The sequence below is a fragment of the Telmatherina bonti genome (assembly GCF_933228915.1).
Source record: "Telmatherina bonti genome assembly, chromosome: 21".
Classification (NCBI taxonomy): domain Eukaryota; kingdom Metazoa; phylum Chordata; class Actinopteri; order Atheriniformes; family Telmatherinidae; genus Telmatherina; species Telmatherina bonti.
Genome location: NC_136630.1, coordinates 8,377,783 through 8,401,722, shown reverse-complemented (window position 1 = coordinate 8,401,722; position 23,940 = coordinate 8,377,783). Strand labels below are relative to the sequence as shown.

General features: G+C 37.2%; 2 protein-coding genes across 5 annotated transcripts in view; one reads left to right on the top strand and one right to left on the bottom strand.

Moving 5' to 3' along the window:
- Window positions 1-2,055: 2,055 nt before the first annotated feature.
- On the bottom strand, window positions 2,056-10,716 carry mfsd13a (major facilitator superfamily domain containing 13A). Of its 4 annotated transcripts, none has more exons than XM_079261429.1 (10): window positions 10,589-10,682; window positions 9,948-9,966; window positions 8,429-8,691; window positions 8,096-8,175; window positions 6,467-6,916; window positions 6,266-6,386; window positions 5,903-5,999; window positions 4,102-4,273; window positions 3,339-3,532; window positions 2,056-3,032 (listed from the first exon to the last, which is right to left on the bottom strand). In XM_079261429.1, the coding sequence occupies exons 3-10, from the start codon at window positions 8,594-8,596 to the stop codon at window positions 2,785-2,787; spliced, it is 1,530 nt and encodes a 509-aa protein (XP_079117555.1). In that variant the 5' UTR covers window positions 8,597-8,691; window positions 9,948-9,966; window positions 10,589-10,682; the 3' UTR covers window positions 2,056-2,784. The 4 variants fall into 4 exon arrangements, with proteins under 4 accessions (XP_079117555.1, XP_079117553.1, XP_079117552.1 ...); XM_079261427.1 differs by having other exon boundaries at window positions 9,856-9,966; window positions 10,589-10,676; XM_079261426.1 differs by lacking the exon at window positions 9,948-9,966 and having other exon boundaries at window positions 10,589-10,716.
- A 9,247-nt stretch (window positions 10,717-19,963) lies between these two features.
- The window catches only part of sema4gb (sema domain, immunoglobulin domain (Ig), transmembrane domain (TM) and short cytoplasmic domain, (semaphorin) 4Gb), a gene marked incomplete at both ends in the record, with an annotated part of 35,663 nt that continues 31,686 nt past the window's right edge, over window positions 19,964-23,940 (top strand). Inside the window, one exon of the mRNA XM_079261422.1 lies at window positions 19,964-20,108. Coding sequence (XP_079117548.1) covers window positions 19,964-20,108 — 145 coding nt within the window. The remainder of the gene's footprint in view (window positions 20,109-23,940) is intronic.

The following is a 23,940-nucleotide window of genomic DNA, read 5'->3' as shown; positions in this document are numbered from 1 at the left end:
TGGGATGAAGTGGCATGCTGGTGACTCAATGTGACATAACAAAATAGTAAACACCATAAATTTAAAGAGGCAAAGTTCACTTTTTGTTGTTTTTATAGGGATGTGGATATTTGTTTTGGCTAAAGAAGGTCCCAGCAGAGTATTTACAGCTGGCTAAAATGACACTGACAGCCTTCTCAATGCAAAAAAAAATATAAGACTAAACATAAGAGAAAAATTTCTATTTGCTGACTGTATTTTAGTCCTCTCCTATGAGGAAAACCGTGCCTCTGCTGGATTTTCGTGTAAAATAGTTGCACAGAAACATAAAATTACTCTATTTAGGAGAACGTGTTTTGAAATATACGGTGATCTCCTGAAATTAAAACTTATTTGATCATAACATTGAAATGTATTGTAACTTAAGCAGATGGAAATTGTGAATACATATTTAAATTATTTGGATTAATGAGTTATAGCTTTATGGAGGATGATTAATTTGTGATGCATGGCAGAATTTCTAAAATATCTGCAGGAGCTCTTGTGAAAATAGCTAACATTTCAGCAAACATGACGCAGTTTTGTCACGAATGCTGTCAAACTTCACTATATTTTGTGAGTTAAGCATGACATTAACGCTTAAGAGCGCACTTTATGTTTGTTTTTTACAACAGTGGAAGCCCCGCACGAGGCAGGGCATCAAAAAATTAGTTGAAACTCATATTGTTCCTCTCCACGGAAATCTTTAGTAAAAGGCGAAAGATTTATACGATCTGAAGAGAAACATGAGTGTATTGTCTACGATATGGAAGTCCTCGGGAGGTCTTTCTCCGACATACACTTTAGAATGACGGTGGCAAAAAGCACCCACAACGACTCCAAAATTATATATGTCGCATATATAAAGAATTTAACCTAAGATTATAGCATGGATAACTGAGTGTGGAAAAATATTTACATTTAAATAAATTACTTTAACAACCCGTTTGTGTAGTGCGTGCGGTGCATGATGGGTAATATTAGATCGTGTCGCGGACACATTCCACGTTTAGAGAGTTACGCTAGTTTTGCTGCTAATGGAGAAAATACAAAACGGCGTTTTGCGGGATGAATGACAGACTAAAACGTGAAATCCCGCATGAAAAATTATAATTAAAAAAATATACATCGAAGATAAGTGTGCGCATGCGCGGTAGACACGTACGCTGAAAGCGGCGAGATTTCACCAGTTTGTCTCCTGGCAACCAACACGTCTGAAATCTTCTTTTAATGCTAATTTAACCCTAAATTTACTTTTCCTGGTAAATTGTAAACGCATTTAAAGTACTTTAAAATCTCTTAAGTTAGCTCGGAGTACTTTGACGGCTTTATTCCGTTTAACAATGTTTCTGTTATTTTTTATACATGCCAACATTGAAGTTAGTCCTACACTATGAATACAAATGAAAACGCATAATGATACAAGTTAAGGTGATCCAAAACAGGTCAAATTAAGTGATCAAACTTTCAGGTTTACAACAGTAATAAACAGCAGGCCCCAAACTCGCTTCTTTATCTTGGGTATTAATTTTTAATTGCAAGAGTTTTTCTTTTTTTGTTTTTTTTAAAACTGTGACTTACAATCCCTGCATGTTTCTCTAAAATGGATGAACTTTACTGAACATTCATTAAATTCTGGTTACAGCCTTCTTTTCCCCTTTTTTTGTGAACACCAAACGATGTTTATAATTATATCTAAATCAGTCAGTACCACTTTCTTTTGCTCAGTAAAATTGCCTTTTTGCATGCCCCAAATGAAAATATATGTCCTAAAAAGCAGCTGTGAGCAATACTGACACATTTCAGAAAATAAACTTTCAGAAGCTCCACAAAGACAACACAACAAGCTCACATCTCAGTCATGAAAACATAGGGTACCTTCAAATGTTAAAGTATTTTGTAATAATCTGCAGTAGAGTATAGATACCCCACGCCATGATAAGTGTCACAGTACAACAGTTTTACTTTATAGATAAGGTTTATTTATAGAAGTATTTTACATTCTTTGAAATATTCAGAGTACTAAAAATGAGCTGATAGTAGTTACCTTCATTTCCCACATACATTTTTCACCACAGTTCCACAAAGAATCTGAAAATCCAAATACAAGATGTACAATAGACAAATGGCAGTTCTGTGCAAAATCATGTTCAATACTGGACTAAGTACAAAATAGTTAACATTAAACTGGCAGGGTATTCTGGAAATTACAAGAGTGAAATAATTAGCACTGAAACATAAGATTCATGCAGTATTAATGGCACTCAGTCTTTGTGTTGTCCAAAATGTTAAGACAGCAGAGCTCAGTTCGGTTGTAACTCTGCACTTCTGCGTCGATATTACAGGCTGGTGTTACAAATGTTTAGCAGCAATGAGATTCAGACTGTTCTCCACACTACAGTCAGGTTTTACAGTTATTAAGAGGGCACCGTATGTTTGATCCACAGCATGAAATGCTGTTTTCTTGGTCCACAAACACTGATTGATTGGGTTTTATCAGGTTTTGGTCAACATTGCAAATATAAATATAATTTCAAATTTAATATAAAAATAAGGCAGATTCCATTAAAAAAAATGTTTCATGTCCTTTTTAAGTGGGATTTTTCCAGCCCAATGTGCATTTTTCACCATACACAAAGCCATATGTTACGTAAACGTTCATTATTGTCAGAAGCTGCAGAGTGAAGTCCAAGCAGCTTTCTGCTTCTTTAAGACATCATCAAAAGTGATCATTTAAAAGTGCAGCTTTGTGCAGCTCTCCTCAGTTTAAATGGCCTTGACATCGATAAGGTGGCCATGCTGGGCCCCCTGCCTTAGGGTCTTGATCCCCTGCAGCTTTCGGCCGTGAAGTGTGAAGCGAGACCAGGCGGCCAGCTGGAGCAGGGCACAGGTGATAGGCACGAACACCAACATGTAGAAGCAGCCCAGGCGCAGAGGAGGAGTCTCAGGGTTAAAGGCAATGTCAGATGCAGAAACAGAGTTCTTCACGGATTCCCTCTCAAATATATCGTAACCTTGGACGGAGAATTAGCAGAATTAGCCTTTTTGACAGACATTATACCGCATCCTGCGTGTTATGATGGAACACAGTTTCAAATAATCAAAACTTTCTGAAATAATTAGTTTATTATTGCTAACAGAAGTAAAAATGTCACAGCGGCACAGAGTAAGCAGCAATCTGTCTAACAGATGGTAGTCATTAATCCATCTTGAGCATTTTTTAACTGAGTTGTTGCCGTCAACTTCACTCATTTCAATGGGTAACATCTCAGACAGATGCTCTGCTTCGCAAGTGGTAAAGAGGACTTTGGTGTTGGTACCTGTGTAAGCACAAAGCAGCCAGGTGCCGATGAGTGGGGCGAAAGTCTGGCCAGGTTTGGTTAACAAGGCAACCATCCCAAAGAGGAGAGCAGAGGCAGCCTGCTGACGTCTGTTTACCACAAAGTCCTCATCAACCAGATCAGAAATCACCAATTTCAGCAGCTTGCAGGTGCCCTCTGTGAACACGCGATTACTAGAATGCAAAACAAACACGTTAGTTTCCTTCAAACTCCCAAAAAAGTTACAAAGCTTTTTTGTTAAGAGTAGCAAAGGAGAGAAATGATTAAACATTTTACACACTGCGCTGGTGTGTCTGTAACTGCAAAAAAAACCACGGCGTGTGAAATGCAGCAACAGTTTTAACCCTGTCGGTTCCTGTGCTGTTCTAACAAAACAGCCTGGAGAGAACACAGTTAACCACAACTGTGACCAACTGATGATAATGAAGATTACTTTAACATCTTTTTTTCCCCCCTCTTTTGGCTCATTTTCAGAGACAGAAACCTAAACTAATGAAAGATCTCAAAAGTTAACACAACACAAAATTAGTTAAATTCATCTCAAAATAGATTGTAATAGCAAAAGCCCTTGTTGTGTTTGACTTACACATTGTGGTTCTACTAAAATACTACTCTGTGTTTGCATAAACAACTTTTAAAATGATAAATCTTAAAGAAAAAAAAACCAACAAACTGAAAAAGCAAAAGAAACAGCACAAAGTGTCAGACATTGGATCCCCGATGCAAGTGCCGATGGCCATACCTAGCGATGAAGATGCACAGCAGATAAATGTGGTCAGCCCCTGCAAGCAGCATAACCACACTAAGTCCCAGTTTGAGCATAAACAGCCAACGGATAACCTGGTAAACCCCATAACGCTGGCACAGTGTCAGGAAATACAAGTTGTTCAGGTGGGGGGCAATGTAAGAGATTCCTGTGTGGAAGCAGAAGCAAACAAAACAAAAGAAACAAAAAGAGCAGACTATAAACAAACAGAAAAATAAACATTTTGAGAAAAGATGAGTGGGATGCCAGAAACAGCGCAAGTAAGTGTAAAAATGGGACTTTGTTTGTTTGAGCTGCAATTTCATCTGATGCTAAATGACACATAATGACAATAATTCCTGTCAGCTATTAAAATGTGCTTCCTATGCGAGGAATAAGAAGTTATTTAATGTTTTCTACATAAAACTCAGGGTAAAATATTGAGCATCCTGATATCAACATACTAAACTGTAGCTTGAGGCCCTGACACAACAAACTGATGTTAATCAGCTGCAATGAAAGTTGTGAATGCCGAGTCGCCTCATAACATCTGCATTTGAGCAAAATTTAACCTGATCGCACCATTTGAATCAAACTTCCAGCCAGTCTGCATTATTTACATCTGCCTGCAAAAGCAATGCAGTGGGATGGCAGTAATCTATGTGCAGTGTGTGAAGTTTGTGAAATGTAAATAAAAAGAGAAAGTAATGATTTGCTATTATAAACCTATATTATCAATAAAACGAATTATGTTGGAATTGAGAATTTTTTGCATTTAATGGAAAATGAGACAATTTTGAATCGGATGGCAGCAAAACATTTTTTTTTAAAAAGTTGAAATAGAAAAAACAAAGTGAGCATTTCAGAGGCAGAAAGCTCAGAAGACAAGCTGGGCAGAGGCTCATCAATCTGCAGCGAACAGGTAAAAATTGTAGAAAAATTTCAGAAAATGCTACCATTTGTAAAATTGTGAAGACGTTGAAAACAACTAACACCTAAAGTGTATAAAAATCAAAATCTTAAGAGAATCAGGAGGAATCTCTGTGTGCAGAGGAACAAAATCAAAATTAAAAACTGCATGCTTGTAATCTTCAGGCTCTCAGGAGGCTGCAGACACGATTCTCTACTGGAAATTACAGAATGCGCTCAGGGACACAGTTCACTGTGCAATCCACAAATACGTGGTAAAAATCCACCATGCAATGATAAAGCTTTACATTTTCCATCAAATGGTAAAATGTCTCTGATATCTTGTTTATTATCTACTGGGAATAAATATAGGTTTATGACTTTTGCAAATCATTGAATTCTGCTTTTATTTATGACCATTTTATACAGTTTCCCATTTTTTTGTAACTGGGTTTGTATATGGTCTAATAATAAACAGAAAAGGCCACAAAAAAAAAAAAAAAAAAAAAAAAAATTGCAAACAAAGCTGAGTTTGCATATGAGCCAAAGTAATTCCAGCTGATTTTAATTGCATTCAAACTAACCTAAAACCTGGTTTCATTTTAGACTAAACACATTCTGTTCACCAAATTAAAAAAAAAAAAAAAAAAAAAAAATTAATGCCAAGTGTAAGTGTGTGTTTGAGCTCCGTCCCTATGCAACAACCAATCAGCATTTGTCTTGCTGACAGTCGAGGGCACAGAAGGACAACAGATGTTCGCTGTCAGCACAGTGTGCCATAACCTTAAATCAATTCTGCAATGTTTTTCACAATATCATTTTCCCTGCTCTTTTTCTGTGCAGCAAACATGATAAGATGTGTGTATTTACCACCATAATGGGATCTTACCAAGTAAGATTGAACCGGTTGAAGCGGAGATATTGTCAGATAAGAGATGTTCAAGGAAAAGAGGGAAAAAGTTGCTGTTGAAGTGGCAGTGAAACACCTGTAATGGACACAGACAAAACAATATAAACTAAGTGATAATATTAAATTTACAAGTTTTTTTCAATATATTGACCACAGTTTTCATATGTGACAACAAAATAATCCTGTTTTTAAACTGAGCAAAAAGAAAGCCTAAAAATTAGTTGCATTTTTAAAATTAGTTTTAATATGTTCAGGTCACAATATCAGACTGCTTTAAAAACAAGGATAAAATCAATTTTAAGCATTAAGTTAACTTACTTTTTTACTTCTTTAGAATCTTACCTGTATAAGGTTCATCGACACGAACCACATGAAGTTTCTTTGTTTGGAGAGCTGCTTGAGATACTGTCCGATAGTGACAGGTTTTTCTGGGTTGGTAAGTGGAGCATGACCAACACTCAGCCTAGAACAGCACAACAAAAGTCAGAGGAGCAACAATGACAAGAAACTCAAACTGCTTTCTAAATTTATAAAACTTCTTACTCTTTAAGTGCTGACAGCTCATCTTGCTTTGGACGGATTTCCTTCTTGAAGCGTCGCTGTAGCAACCGAGACACAAAGAAAAAGCCGAGGATGGAGAAGGCAGCCAGAGTTACGCAGAAGAGACGGAAGGAGTAAAAATCCTCCTTGTCCCAGAACGAATAAGACAAAAAAACTGAGAAGGAGCCCAATGCGCTGAACACCGAGCAGTAAAAGTTGAGACGCGTGCGATCGGTTGCAGACACGGCGAGGTCCGCCAGCAGGGCGCTGTGGTGGAGGTCCACCATGGTGAGAAAGCCGTCGTACAGGCACAGGCAGAGCAGGAACTGCAAGCCGGGCCTTGCCCACGCCACCCAGAATGCCAGGAAAGACAGAGCGAAGAGAGGGCCATTTGTGGAGAGGGCCTTCAGACGCTTCAGCACCACCTCTGGAGATGTGATCTGTGAGCCTGTCCTACATGGAGGGGAGGGAGAAAAAATAAACATCTCAGAGACACAGGTTCATTGGTAGTTCAGCATATTCCCTTCCTACAAACAGATGGGTAGGCATGCACATTCATTCATTCATTCATTTTCTGAACCGCTTAGTTTGATTAAGGGTCACAGGGAAGCTGGAGCCTATCCCAGCCATCTTGGAGCGAGAGGCTGGGTACACCCTTGACAGGTTGCCAGTCTATCGCAGGGGTGTGCATATTCAGAATCAGCAAATACAAGCACAATGAAACACAAAGCTACCCAGTGAATCCCTGTTGGGGCATCTAGGTAACAAAGTCAAACACTACAGCTGTGATGCCTTTAGGTTCCATCCACATGGCGCCGAATTGTATTGTGATCGACACAAAACCATGGATCAGACTCCACAAGACTGATCATTTCTGAAACCAGGTACCACTGTGGATAGGTTTGAAACTGCCTGTATTTTATCAGGACAGTGTAACGGCACAGCTGGAAGATATGATGTCAATGTGACGAACACAACGACATCAGTGACGAACTGTGTTGTAGTGCTGCTCCACACAATCCTCACTTGTTTACAGCTTCTGCACCAAATGCACTGTTTTCACAATGCATCGTGCTGCTGTACCATCAACAGCGGGAGAAAGCAGATATGGAGAACATGTATGTCAGATGAATGTCATATAAACTTCCTCCAGCACGCAGTGAACCTTCATCCACGCATGTGCTGTTTTGTTCTAGCTTCGTGGAAAGAGAGTCATATAATTTTTTTGTTTAATCATACAGAAATAAAACACTAAAGGCTGCCTCATGCTTAACAAACATCGATGACGTGGCCAACTAGTCTTGTTGACATTACTGCAGCTGACATAACATTTTACGGTTGACATCCTGGTGTGCGTGTTGGATGTTAAAACAGAGTGTAGAAATCTGAATTTTGTAGCAAGGTAATCACATCCCAATTATTCATACAGATATGGTATGAAACTATAACAGAGTTGGAATTAGACTCTCCAACTCTTACCACATATAGACCGTCTTGTTACACAACAAGTTACTCTTACATCCAAGATTGTCAGATAAAGGCAAAACAAGAAGTAAAGGAGTGAAGTCAGAACAGCACATCATGTTAGCAAGTCTTTACTTTATCTGGCTATTAGCAGATGCAAACACTTACTGAGGAGAGCTGAGGAAGGCACGGTCACTCAGCCAACCGAAGAGAGGGTCATTCAGACTGTTCCAGAGAAGGAATACTGTCTGTGGAGCAGAATATAAGGTGGATTACAAGACATAAATGGTGAATAAAATAAAGAAAACAATTACTTATTGATGACATGATAGAAACTATATAAGAATTAAGATACATGCAGTCTGATTGTGCCTTAGTCATTTGTGTTTATACTTATTTCATATGATGAAAACAAATGTTTCACATAATTCAGCAAACCCCTACATACATAATAAATGTTTATTATATACACAGACAGACACAGGTTTGCTCTTTACTCACCTCCCCCACCCAGAAGGAGATTTTATCAATCTTATAGATGGACACAAATGTCTCCACATAGTAAAGTAGAAACACATTGTGGAGGATGGAGGTAAACAGAGCCAACGAGCCGTACAGTACTGCAGTGGAGAAAACACTTTGCCAGCAGCCCCCAACGCTCCTTCCCATTCTTCTCTCTCAATCTCTCAAATCTGTCCTTTCTTTCTACCAAGCTGCAATCATCTCTTGGTCTAGCTGACGGGGGGTCTCCACCTCATTTTGGCCTGAAAAATCATAATGCAAGATGATAAATTCATTTATTTTCAGTATAGTGGACAAAAGATAATGCATTCATGTACTGCTTAACATTTTTGAGATTTAGGGGAAACTGATGTATATTCTTAGTAGTTAAAACACCAGTACAGAGAGCCAACAATAACACTAACCTTCCTGGAACTGCCTCACCACAAAGCTGAAACTGACTTAAAGAGTGCTGCTTTTAAAGTAAATGGACAGTACTCATTAAAGTTAAGTTAGCTGCTGGGTAACTAACTCTTCTTTTCTCCACTGACACAAACCGAGCTGATTCATGTACATAAACCTGTAATTTATCACCCATTTTTATGATCATTCTGCTGAACTGTTGCCATAAAAAGTGACAGTAGCTCACCGTAAATGTACTATAGAAAAGTCATAATTGTGTTCTCAGACAAAGTATTTTTGCTGAGCTTTATCCACATATGTGTCATATTTAACATTAAGCTGTGACAGTAATTTTGACGTGCAACACAATGTAAGACACCACGTAATTTAGACCTTCTGTAAAGCTAAGGGTGCAGTATCCACTTTTAAACACAAAGACTAGTTTAAAAACCAACCATCCCGTGAATTACTGTCTTTTCAATCAAACTGAGCACAAATTCTTTCCCCATTGTGAATGCAAATCAAGCTAAGTTTTGTGAATCATTTGTGCTGTTTCACTTCCCTGTTGAAATCCCAAGCACATTTGCACATGCTATATCAGGACAAGAATTCACACACACACAATTATCTCTCACACACCACATTTGACTACATGTTTAAACTTGCCACAAATTATAAACATTCTTCCAGATCCTGAGAGTAGAAAACCTATCATTTCTGAAATTACAGCCTTAAGGTGATGTGATATCAGACATTTTCTGTCAGTCTTCATCAACAGGTTGGCTTGTGATTGAAGCATAACTGCAAAGTTGCAGTTTTACATCTTGATCATAACAAGATAGCAAAGCTGATGAAAGGAAACATTCTCAAAATATAACAAAAAAAAAAGAAGAAGATTTTCCTATCAGATCCAAGATCCACAGCGACTCTCAGCCAACTGGGGCCATATCACATCTCCAAGCTGCATGTATCATATCAAAATCAGAAGTGTTTATTTGGCACAAAGCAACAAGGCGAGACGGCACCTATATAAATCCAATTCATGCCTCCTCAGGCACAACATATTTAGAGTTTTCCCCCTGTGGGATGATTTCTTGGCTGGGACACAAGGATGTACCTGCTAGGTTTCCCAGGGCCTGAAAGACATGAGGACAACGTCTGATCTCACAACTACAACAATAATAGCAATACAAATATAATGATTTAATTCACAGCTTCTAAATTATGCAACTGAATAATGATGACAAACCTGCAAAAGATGACTTAGATGCGTTAGAAAAAAACAAACAAACAAAAACACTTCCTTTAGTCCACAAATTTCAAGGAAATAAACAGGAGCATTATTACACCACACTGCAAAAGCTGCTGGGCAATAAAAACCAAAGATTCAAGAATGGTGAATATTTCTATCCAACACTGAACTTAGACTGACAACAACATGACTTCTCAAAAAGCAGGAGAAATAAATAATAAACTTACCACAATTATTAGCTACTTAGCACACTAACAAGCCTTTTTATGAGCTGAGAATGAGAAGTTTTCACATGTTCGGCTATTAAAACTAGCATCACACACTTCATGAAGTTAGCTTCTCAGTCGATAAGCTATCTCGTATGACTATAGATTATTGGTTTGTTGTACAAACTGCTAATGGCTAGCGCTAGCTTGCTATAGTAAATGCTAGCATTGGCTAACCGATTAACGTTATCAGTCATCTTATCTCATGGTTAATTTAAAGCTAGATAAAAGTATACTCACAAATTAGTCAATACGTGTTGCGTGCCGACAGAAAAAGAAGTTATACAGACAGAAAACACCGACAGGAAGCCGATACGTCGTGTCGGCAGCTGTGTCTTAGACCCAGACGGAACACGTCACGATAACCACACGGGTTACTTACACCAGTGACGACTGTGGCGTGGATTTGTGAATGGGTTTCCAAGCGTTGAAGACAAACAGATAAGGGCTGCAGCGACACCTACTGTCAAACTGAGGTACTGCAAGTATCGCTGGTTCAACTGGTTCATTTTGTTTGGGACGACAAATAACCAAGAAGTAAAGTTATTAAGAATTATTGATTAATGATTAATAATTGATGAATTGTTCATTATTAAGTAAGAATTATTGCATTGATAACATACAACAGTCATAATATTTGCTTGAGCATAGGACGCCGAAATGTCTGATTTAGGAGTTAAAAGCAAAAAAAAAAAAAAAAAAAAGGGGGATGAACATAATATATTTAACTTTCTTTGGATAAATCCGTGAAAGGGTAAAATTGCTCTCCCCCTGCTATTTGAGATGGCTTTTTCCTCCAAAACATATTAATTGGCTGTATTAACTACTTTTCCAGTACATTTTTACATGCATTTCTTTTGGTATTATGAGACTATAAACTCTAGATTATAGTTATAGACCAGTACAGCATGGACAGCATCCCCCATGGGGGCATTGCTTTTAAAGTATCTCCGTGATATTACATTTTATGGAGACTAAGCAGGAAAAAAAAAACCTGTCAAAAATATTCATTTTTGGTCTGTCAATGCTTTCTCCAGCAGAGGTCACCAACAGATCAGGCTTATAGACCGGGTGTGAAGACGCCATACTTTTTCAGGCACAACTAAGATTTCTATATAATTACAAATAAATTTAGGTAAGTATGAAAATAGAAATTATTAATTCATTTTCATTTGCTTACTTCATTTATTTTAAAAATTACTTCTGTTTTGTATAAAGCATCATTATTGCATTTCATATGTGCTAAAAACAGAGATCAGCCCGCCCATGAGGAACATAATCATTAGTTCTTTCAATTATAAAGACATACAGAATGACTTGTACATGTTCCCCCCTATTTCTTCATGTTTTGCTTTTAGGAGCCAGATTCTCATGTAATCTCCTAATGCAGTATCGCACAATAGTTTTTTAGGCTTCTTTTTGAAGGTCATTCATGATTTTTCTTTTGACATTGATGCTTTTTCAACCACTTTATGTCCAGTCCTGCCAGAACATTTTTAGGTAAATGTGCAGTTTGTTGAGCCACATGATACTGACCTATGAATCATTCAAGCAAAATAACACTCAGCTGGATCTGAGGGACGCTTCTAGACCTTCAGCTGATTAATCTACTGTTCACTGAAGCCTTTTCAGAAATAGTTTGCTGGGATGATGGCTGTCAAGAAGCTGTGGAGGGATGAATCCTCCCCAGAGCCTAGACCTCTGCATTATTAAAGCAACAGATATCTAAAGAAGACTTAAGGAAAGTTTTTCAAGGATCCTGGAAAATTATTCCTGGAAACAATGCGTGAATTTACTGATCAATGAGTAAATAGCAGCAATCAAAACTGAAAATGCTTATCAAACACAAACACAGTAATCATATTGAAACTTAAAACAGAACACGTGAAACTGCATTGGCTCAATACGAGTCACTTTTCTACTACAACCTGTTTTACATTGACAAAAGAATTGAATTTTTCCATTTTATTTAACATTATGTAAAAAATACCCCTAAATATACAGAATGTGGCACAGTGTATTGTTGCTAAAAGAACAGATTTCTTTTTATTTAAATGCCTGATGTCTGATAGAGCTCCATAAAATAAGTCACATTTGTTATATATTAGTTGTTCTTTGTGGATTGATATAAATAAAAGTGATTTATTATATCAAATGAAATCATATTGATTAGTTAAACCGGTAAAGTTTAAATCTGTGAAATATTTTATTATGATGAAACTTTGATCCACAGCTCTATACCACATACTGATTTTTAAGCTCATTGTATTGACTTTAAAATCTTGTATTTCTTTGTACACGTGTTCACATTTTCATAAATTAATGCTTAGGCCAAATTTGTATTTTCCTAACAAGTTATTTCTTTAATGATGCAGATATCATGTTTGATACATACAGTTTCTGCAACCTATTGCATCACAAAATGGTACAACTCTGTTGTATTCAATATTTTACTTGTATAATTTTGGATACTTTTAGTAGATCAATAACTCTAAGATATCACGTTGCAATATGAAAATAATTTTTGTTTATTTGCTTGTTTCTTACGTTAAAGGAAAAAAGCCAAATTATTACTTCAGATTAAAGTAAGTGAGACTATTCTGTAATTAAAGGGTTAAAGACATCTATCTATCTATCTATCTATCTATCTATCTATCTATCTATCTATCTATCTATCTATCTGTCTATCTATCTATCTATCTATCTATCTATAATGGATTACATTATCTTGAAAAGGTAACAAAATGTCAACAGACGTGTATTATAAACAACAACATAAAGCTCAGGTTGCACGAGGAAAATATTGTGATATAAGCTGTCAAACTGTGTGCGTGTGTGTGTGTGTGTGTGTGTGTGTGTGTGTAAAGGAGGTAGAGTGTGTGTTGTGGAGGGAGGAGGGGGACTTGGTAGTGTTTCAGCATTGGCTAACTGCAGCAGAAGCAGAGCAGTTCGGGGTTTGGTAGCAAACAGGACGCTACAGAGGATATTAGAAGACAATATAAAGACATAAAAGCAGGTGAGTCGCTTTTCTACATGAAGACGTTTTTCGGTTTTAAACTACGTCTTTGGTTTTTCCACTTTTCCTGTTATTCGTGTATTAAAACGTGGCTTTTCAGGCGAAGGTGACTGAACTGTGAGCTGTGCTGTTTTTTACCCCCTGTCTGCTGCTGCTGCTGCTGCTGCAGTTCAGGTCGGACAGGTGCGCGTGAGGTAGATGTCCCACCGTCCACGGCGCGAGCGGCAGCTTGTAACATTTATCTCTAAGTGAGCTTGCCATATTCACTGCAGTTAGTTGTAACCTATTTCAGTTTATGCAGCCTATAACGCCGTGTCCTTGTCAGGACAGTTCTAAGTTACCGAGTGAAAAGTAGATAACATATGCTAACAATAATATTTTTTCCTATATATTCTTTATTTAAACCCATAATAAGGCGTAAACATGTGTACCATAACATATTCAGTCTATGAAATATCGATAAAAGTATTACTGGAAAATTTTCTACTATCATAAATGAAGAATATGATATGATTTTATCACTTTTAATATACCATTTCACTCGATTATCACACATTTATAATTAATTAAATGTATAAAATGTAAACATTCTCTTTGAAATGCAAAGCAGAGACAGTCTAAAGTAGCAGAAAAGAATGAATGAAGACAACAATGGGAGTATAGACAATAAATGAATGTTATATTACACTAAAGCTGTTAATACGACTAACTCATATAGTAACCTTATGATAATTAATATCACCCCACAAATGTACATTTATTAATTCGAGACAAATGTTAAAATTCAGAAAGTGTCAGCCTAAAAGTTTCTCATAACGAGCTTATAACATCTAATAAAAAGAGGGTGATTAATTTATTAGTAAACCATTAATAAGCCACACTGAGGTAGAAAATTTCACCAATTTGTGAAGTGACTCATCTGACTCTGATGGGCATTGAGAGCAGCTCCTTTTTAGTAAATAGGTGTATATAAATGTTATAATTTGAAGTGGGAAATCTGTGAATTAGTTGAATTTAAGCATAGGCAAGTAAAAATGACCATATGAGATTGTACCTTAGATGCATTTTCTTTACTTTGCCTTAACCCTTTCATGCATAGTGGCCATGTAGTGACATCTATTTACAGGCTTTTTTCTTTCATATACATGAATTAGGGTGGTATTTTAGTAAATAAACCCCTTCAGGGGACGTTAGTGACTCATACAATAGGTTTCCATTCACTGGAGAATAAATAGTTGTATGATATAATTAAACATAATGTAATTATACAAGTTTGCCTTTGTAATAAATAAGAAAAGAAAAGGATATAGCTATATTTTATACAAGATTTAAATAATTAATAATTATGATTATATATTGTTTTATAAAAATTTTATAGAATACATTAAAATAAATCATAAGTTATGATCAATTCTAAATATCACTAATAAACAAAAAAATATAATTGCATATATCTGTAGAGGTAAAATACTGCATTTAAAAACTGTTGCATTTTTTGTTAATTCATGCATGAAATAGTTAAAATGAACTTTCTTTGATTACTCAGCTGATAGGCAAATCAAAATGAGCATTAATTCATCCAAATGTTTACAGATCTGAATTATGAATGTTTAAGACGTGCTTCATCTTCAGTTTTGAGAAACAGAGGATGATGTAAAAACTAGTGCAAGCAGCAGGGAAAGCCTCTTTGAATGTTAAAAACTCTCTTTATGATTTTAACCCTAAGAAGTCATCATTACATTTTCTTTTTTTGTGAATGTATTGCATGTTCTATGCAGAAAGGCTTCCACTGCTTTTATTTCTTTTCAATGTGAACAGCAGCCAATTATTTATATTTATATCAAAACCACAGTCAAGCTTGCCCACATAGTGAACCCACTCCTTCGCTTATTGTGTGAGTAATCCTATTTGTGGTTTAGCTCTATGACACTGATGCAGGATTTTAAAAAGTATTAATACAGTCAATCAGATTGTATATAATCCAATAAAAGCAGAACAGTAATAAAATGTATCAAGGTGCAAACCGTACTGCCCTGCCTGGCAGATGCACTTTGAAAACATTTTACACCCAGGATGACTATTTCATACTGTTAGATGAACATAAAGAGTCACCATCAGCTCTGTGGATCAATAATCAGGAAGAAACAGAGGAAGAAGAGTCTAGGCCACTGCCTGCTGTTTTGTTCAAGTCTCAGTCTCACATCATGCATATTGTTTGTGTGACTGTTGAGTTAGATGTGTTTACCTTTCCTTTCCCGTCTGGAGTTCTCAGGCTTTCATAAGACTGACAATACAATGTTGTCAACACCACCGCCAACAGTACACATAGTATCCATGCAGATGCGCTCAGACACTGGTGCTTGTTGTGTGTTACGTGAGAACAGCAGACAACAAAACCACGAGCAATGTCTTCCCACCACCATTGATCCCTTTTTGCCAGTTGAGTCTAACTCGTGTTCATGAGGTATATTTTGAAGCAGTCATCCCACAAGAGTCAACTTGCAATCTAAATTTCTCTATTCATGGGCAATATTGAAGGAAACCCGTTCTATTTTTGTAGTCAAAGTTTGTTTGCAGGTTTTATGGAGGTGTGAGAAAGTTTGCTTGCCTCTAGACACAGTTGTGTGAAGACTGCAGAAATTTTTGCCAGTGAAGATGGGATTTGAGGAGTTTAGAAATATAAACTGGAAGTATGAGGTTGGAGAGAAAGAAAAAATAGTTTGCTAGATCCCAGTCTTTTATCTTTCATCTTTACTTAGTTATCTAACTAGAAAATAGACTTTCAGGAATGGAAACTGAAAAAAAATCAGACAAGTATTGTGACTGGATGTTTATGTCCTCCACTGAACATGAAATCTGAAGCAAACGTTTGGATTTGCTCAAGTGTTCAACCCTCATTGAATGAATGGATGATTGCTTTGCCACATTTAACACGTCTGAATGTTCTATCATTTTTTGTAATTTTGGAGGCGAGTTTTCTGGTAAAAACAACTTACATTTATCTCAGTTTCTAGTTGTTGAAGGAGCCAAACAGTGGCATGAGTCAGGCAGATGTGAAACAAACAAACAGAAAAAGAGAAACTCTAAGAAAAGACTTCACAGAAAAGCTACAAAGTCCCAAAACACACGTATAACACCAGGCAGAGCTAGAACAGAGAAGGTACGGGATAAAAAGCAGCAAGAGGGTTCTGATGCAGATTAATGGAAACCAGAGGGAATACTGTAAATACTGAGGAAAGTCATGACAAATGAAAAACAGGTGATGGCAATCAACAGGCACCAGGTGTGAAACAAGGCAGCAAAGATGCCTGGAATGAACTAAAAGTAAACACGAGGTTTGGTTGAATTATGGTAAAAATAATAAATAAAAAAGGCATGTTTTCCCTCAGGTCTTCTCCTTTCCCCTCTCGGAACAGATAACTGGGTTAAACAAAAGGTGACTGGAGTATTTTTACAAAGTATACTCTGGAATTTAAACTACAGAGATGCAGTAAATATTCTCCAGAAAGTGCATGAAATACTTCATCTAAAGCATAATTTATGCTCCTTTTTACAAAAATAAATAGGTCAGCCTGTGTCACAACCAAGTATTGATGAAGGGTTCCAAGAATTGTTAAAGGTATATTTTGTGTTCATAATATTTATTTCACCATTTAAAAAGATTTAGTTGTTGCTCAACAACTCCATAGATTACAATCATTGCAAAATTCTGATTATATGAAAGTGATTAGTCTGTGTTTACAGTGGGGAAAATGATAATGATAGTAAACTGGAGTCAAACCTAAGAAAAGCATGAAACAGTTCAAAGTATGATCTACGTACATGAATACCACTTGTCTGCGGTTTAATGGCAACATATTTGGTCTTATAGGTTTAATTTCATCGTCACTGCTTGTAAGATGTACTGCGATTCTGAAATACAGAGAGGTCACCACTTAAACTGGAACTTAGAGCCAACCCCATGAACAATAAACAAGAAATAAGGTAGACTTGCTTTTAGATGTCTGTGGACATGACCACATTTTATGTTCTGGTCATTAAATTTAGTTGAAACAAATCACCATAATTCAAGGTTTTAGACACATATATCTCTTTTCATTTGCTCAGTTGTCTGCCTCACTCTAGCTAAACACCTTTCAGTTTATTTTGGGTTTATTACTTTCGCCAAGAAGGTTATGTTTTTACCATATACCGTATATGAAAGATGGACTGAGCCTTTTTTCTATCTCGCCCGTTTACAAGTAATTTAGTCTCGAAGTTCAGCATATTTAGGGGCGTGTCCTTTTGATTGACATGTACCGATCTCCCACTTCTCCCGCTTAGCCGGTTAACAATGTGACTTAGCTTTAGCTGATTAGCTCCTATTAGCTCCAGGTTAGTTCGGTTAGCTTTTAGCTACAGAAAGCTCGGAGTTCGCTTGATGTCAATCATCCACCATGACGCTCACAGCCCCCCTCTCAGCTCCACCTCTTTGCCCATATTTATATTTTCCGGGCGAGACTACACGTACGCCATCTACCGAGAGGGTGATGGTAGGAACCGCCCACCGAGCTTCAGTTTACCTATGGGTGACGTCACGGAGGCTACGTCCATCTCTTTATACACAGTCTACAGTTTTTTTTTACCAGCGTTTACCTGTTTGTTTGTTTGTTGTGTTCAAGATACCTCAAAAAGTTATGGACGGATTTACATGAAATTTTCAGAAGTTGTTATAAATGTAAAAAGGAAGAACCGATTTAACTTTGGTGGTGAGATTGGGCCATTTTCAACATTTGTGCACATAACTCCAACGAAAATGGTCGGAGCACTTTGGAAAAAAAATACAGGACAAACTTCCAACAGGTTGTAGAATATATTGAAGACTGATCCAGGTAAAGGAATTATTCCGGACACTATGATCCAGAATATGCAAAAATAGGGGGCCTTTGAATTTTCATGGGGAGAACTGTGGCCTTTGGCAGAGGTTTGTGCTCTCAGAGCTCTTTTCTAGTTTGTATCATGGCAATCGCATGTTTTCTGAAGAAAAACATTGGATGCAACATCGAATTCAAATACAAAAACCACATTTCTGGTCGGGCTCTGTTATGTTGTGCCGTTTTGCTGACATATTTTGGGTACACAGTCAATGCAAGTGTTTCTGAGTCATCACTTTTATTATTTGATGGCATATTTCTGTCCAGATGGGAGTTATCTTTAAGGATAACAATACTTCCATCCACAAGGTATGAGTGAATGATTTAATGAGTATAAAAAGGATGTGAATAAGCTCTACAGTCAGCTAATCTCATCCTAATTGAAAAGGAGGTTTTTGACCCACATGCCAAAGTTCTGCCATCATTAAAACACCAAATGAGGGAATATCTTCTGACAGGATGGTGCTCCATCCCCTTATTAGAGTTCCATTATCTGGTCAAATCAAGGCCAAGGTGAAACGTCTGAAAATGTCATTTAGACACTTCATTTAGGTTTTTCCTTTAATATGTCACTACACTGTAGGCTTGGTTAAACCCACAATGAGGGTATTCCTGCACCAGAATTCTTCCCTACATTAGCTGCCACATGTCATTTTACCAGTTAGTTTCAGAGTTTAGGACTCAAGCTGCTCACAGAGCGGTCACTGACCTCATTGTGCTTCACGCTGCGAGAGATTAGCACCAGCAGCCGTGGAGACTGAGCTGGGAATTTGCCAGTGTCACTGCGCAGCAGAGTAAGATTCACATTGTTGACCCTTTGATCAGTGACAGCGCCTGAAAACAGGCAGCCAAGCGGAGATTGTGCTGATGGCACAGGGCCTAATCTCTTGATTATCCATCATGCTGCTTCCACTGTGCATGCAGCTAATTAAGAGTTGAAGTTTTGTGTTGGAATATCACATCACAGGGACACATTATTTAAACTACTAGTTCCTTTCAAATGGCTTTTTATGTAGCAGCACCATAGTCCTTCTCCTTGGATAATTGTTTGTAATCAGAGAGCGACGATGCATGTCAGCAAGTAATTTTGTGTTTGTGTTGCCACCTTGGAAAAAGAATTTTATGCCTGATATCGCTTCATTAGAGCTAATTGTTGATGTCTTGAAACCTAAAGGCATAATTTAAGATCTATTTTTATTCGCAGAAGCAGTCATGACCCTTTAGGTTGTTATTTATCATCTTTTTCACCAATGGTACAAAAAGATGACTAAGATGCACATTAATGCACTGCATCCTTTTAATGTTAACACTTATACTTTTAACTTTACAGATCAAAAAAATTCAACCAGTCGTGAGTGCTTACATTACATAATAAGTACTTCTGGTATTTCAAGATGCTGTTAATACTTTTTCTTAAGTAAACCTTGAAGTGCTTGAAGCCCTCTGAGGTGATGAAGTATTTTTTCTGGAAATGTTCTATTTTATTTTACAAAATAACTCAATTTCTGTTCCATCTCTTCACAACTTATTTGATCATTTGGATGATTTCTTAAACAAACTCTTTTTTTCCTTTTAATTACACAGAGTTGCTGCTGGACCTGAAGACACACACTTTGCACACTTACTTTTTATGTGTCTAACAACCTTAGTGCAAGCAAAGCTTAGACCGAGGTCAGTGTGTTAAATATGGGAGACCATCCATCGATTCAGCCCTTCCTGGTGATGCTGCTGCTCATCATGCTCTTCACCGGGCTGTCACAGCTGTGGGCCTTTCCCTTCAGTCCATCCTTGGAACTGGATGTCACTCCCAGAACCACTGTTTTCTCCAAAGGTGAGAAGATTTGTGTTGGAAGGTTTTATATTGTGAGACACAGCATGGTATCATGTGTTGAAGACACATTACGTAACTTTCTGACCTTAAAACTCACGGTATAATAAGGAACTGGCTGTTTTGAACACGCAATTTAGCTGATTAATCTTCTCTTTTAAGAAGATTAAAAGAGAGAAAGAGACAAAACGAGTAATTGTAAGATCATCTTTTGCTGGCGGGAGAGAGCTAACAGGTCAGGTAAGATGCAAGATGGATGACGAGTTAGCCGTTGATAGGGGACTCGTGACGGGGAGAATGGCAAAAGTTCTGCAGTGTGTCTTTATAGGCAAAGTGAATGCATGAGGAAAAGGAACTACAAGAACTAAAAGGGACAAATATTTACAAATGTTGTGAAAAGACTATATTACTGCAGTTTGGTCATTGATTTACCAAAATGATGAAATAAGGAAGCCTTAGGAGTTTCTGCAAGCGATGGACATTGTGACATATGTTTTGCAATCAGTGTGACTTACATTCTGAAGCTTTCTCCATCATCAGTTTGGACCGTGAATACATGTCCACAGATATACAGAAAAGCCATACAGAAAGCCTTCAGCACATGCCCTTTCTTCAAGGTTCATGTAGCCAGGAACACAAAAAATTTGGGTCAGCAATTTGTTGAAACATGTTGACATACTTGTGTATAAAAGGATAAAGCAGTTTGCAAAATTCTAACAAACTTGAAAGAGTATATCTAATATAACATTTTTTTTTATTTTTCACTACAACCTGAACCCCCCTGAGACAAGCTTTCTTGTATCCAGGAATAATATTTGAAGAACTTTCCAGAACTTTTTCTTTGGACCTTTGTTGACTTTTCTTCTGTTCTGTGTCAAGATGATCCCACACTGCTTTAATAATTTTTTTAGGCTACGCATTGTGGTGTTCTAGACTCCATGTTGTGCATCATAATCATGTAATCCATGCCTCCTTGTTGTTTAATCCTTACTTATGCATGGTGCTTTATGCTTAAAATCATAGAATGTGGCTGAAAGTCATCATGTTCTCAAACTATGCCTGTTCTTGCCCTTATGTCTTCAGTTACACAGCAAGAATCACAAACTAGGAAACTAGTCAAAAGTAGAATTCATATTTACAGAATATTAAATTCCAAAATAATGTTAAATTTCCTTTCTTGGGAATACAAACAATCTGCAAACTTACAACTCCAAGAAACATGAGGAAAGACACTCTTTATCTACAGAAAACACTGCCTGAAACACCTTTCTGGCAGTCCTAGCCTTCTTTCCATGAATACTCTACAGAGCATGTTTAATTGCTATTTGAGTATGCTAAAAAATAGAAAATTTTTTTACTTATCTTTTAGACCAATCAGCTGATCAGTCAGAGCAAACATGGCCTTTCTGAAAGGGGGTTTTCAGGAAAGAAGAGCTAAACTGGAGTGATTTAGGAGGAAAATGGCATGAGGTATTGTAGCAAATAACTTAGAATAAAAATAAAATCTTACTTTCAATTTAATTTGGGTAAACCCTATTCAAAGACTTGGCATGATGACATATGTTAAAATCTTGTATCAGTTAGTCTGAAGGGGGATCCAGAATGTCAATATTTCCAAAACCCAAAAAAATCTAGATGCATTTATTCACACACACACACACACACACACACGTGCGCAAGCCCTCAAAAACTTACCTTACTGTCCTTATTTGTTGCAGCAGCTGCAACTACCTCCTCCCGTCCCTGTTAAAGAAGTGGCACAGTTTTTGAAGTTGGCCCTGAAGACAGCTCCTTCAGGCTCAGAGTTATAAATCGCCTCTCTCATGCCCTGTCCTAGATCACACGGCTCAGCAAACACTCCTAATGAAACAATAGACAAGAGGCCTTCATAAAAAGAGGACCTGAGCACCGCAGACCTGATTAGAGTTAGTGCAGAAAATACTGCTGATTAAGTGTGTTATAGTAAAGAGTGGGTACTTACACACATCATCTGCACCTTCTTCCTCACTCCACTCACAACCTACGCCTCACCTTTCCCCTCCTCTCTCTTTACTCCCCGTCACTGCGGCAGAGACTACCAATGCAGCTGTTAGATGGGACTGGATGGTGGTGCTCTTACCTCTACTCCACCTCTCTCCACTTCTCCCCGTTGAGGATAAGTCTTATTAGAGAAAGTGAACAGGCTGGCTCAATTGCAGCCCCGTACGACAAAACAAGGGCTGTTGGAAGCTCTTCATTGTTAGATGATATTTTGGAGATGGGAGGATGTGCAGCTTGATGTTGTGAATTACAAACATTTGGAGAGATGAGAACACGACGGAAAGGGAGCCAGTTGTTACTCTGCAGTGCATTGTCTTGTTCCAACCTGAAACTAATATTGCTACATGGTGGAAAGAGAAAAATCCTTCCTCAAGGTCAGCATTGGGCTTTGTAAGATGGAGATGTAGAAAAACATTGAGGAAAAAGAAGTTATGGCAAATTTTGCACATTTAAGAAATGTATGCATGCATGCACAAAGTGGTGCAGCTATTGTAGCTGTAGCTGTTTATCAAAGCTATAAAAACAATGCACTCAGTTGATACCAAGGTACTCAACAGATTTGGCCCCATATATATTTAAAGAACTCTGAGTAAGTTGTTCTGAAGGAAATATAAAAAAAAAAAAACCAATGTTTTTTTTTTTTGTTTTTTTTTTAAGTGTCATGAATACAAACAAAGTGAATTTTAATTATTAAATACTACATTCTGCAGGTTGATCTGGGAGTTAAAGGTGACTTTGACGTTTATGGAGTGATGTTGGGGTTAAAAGAATGAATCTGGCCTGTGTGCAGTCCATTGAACCCATGAAGACCAACAATCTATCTTGACTGAAACTTGTTCTTGAATAAATTAAATGGATAAAAAAGTTAAATTTTCCTGTGAAAGAATTATAATATTCAATTCAATTCAAGCTTTATTAAGGACACAGAATCCAAGTCCATAGAAATAGAAAAACTAAAATAAAATCTTATCGAATGGAGAAAAAAACCCAAAAAACAGTTGCTACAATAACAGAAGAATTATAAATATAGGCAGGAGTGCCAGTTTTTCCAGATATTAGATGTAAACCTGACAGAGCTTATCCTAGGACAGACCAGAGCTTGTACAATATCATTCGACAGTGTCAGAACGAAGGAATGCATAAGTACAATGTCTGACAACAGCAGCACAAGAGCTGACATTGTTGCTCACAAACATCTGACTGGGAGTGCTGTGTCTTGGGATTTTCAAGAGTATTCTCAGAGTCATTGTATGTATATAAGGATGCAATCCCCAAAGTCTTGTTAGTGATCTTAAAATAACAAAATGTTATTTTAAAATCTGACCAAAAAAACATTCTGTAACTTTATTATTGTATTTTAATAAAATAAACAGCAGAAAACATCCCTAACGTTGATTTTGTTTAAACGTCTTGGCACTCAGATGTTCGTAAGAGTCCTCCTGAGTGTTTCGTAGGATTTGTTCTTATAAGAACATATAAGGTTTTAGTAAATGCCACAATTTTTGTAAAAACTAAGTAAGTAGGATTTAAGAATGAGTTTGTTCATAAGAACCCCTGATGAACGAGGCCCAGTGATCCTAAGTACAAATTGACAACAGAATGGCTGAAAGAGGAATAGATTTAGGTGTTTGAATGGTTGAATAAAAACCAATAGGCTTTAGTGGGAGTTTAAGAAAACTGAGAGGAAACAAATTTCCTTAAACCTCAGTCAGCTTTAGAGAAGAGTGAGTCAAAGCTTTTCCACAATGACGCGAGAGACTGAAGGTTTAACCGATGAAGGTGGTTCAACACGCTA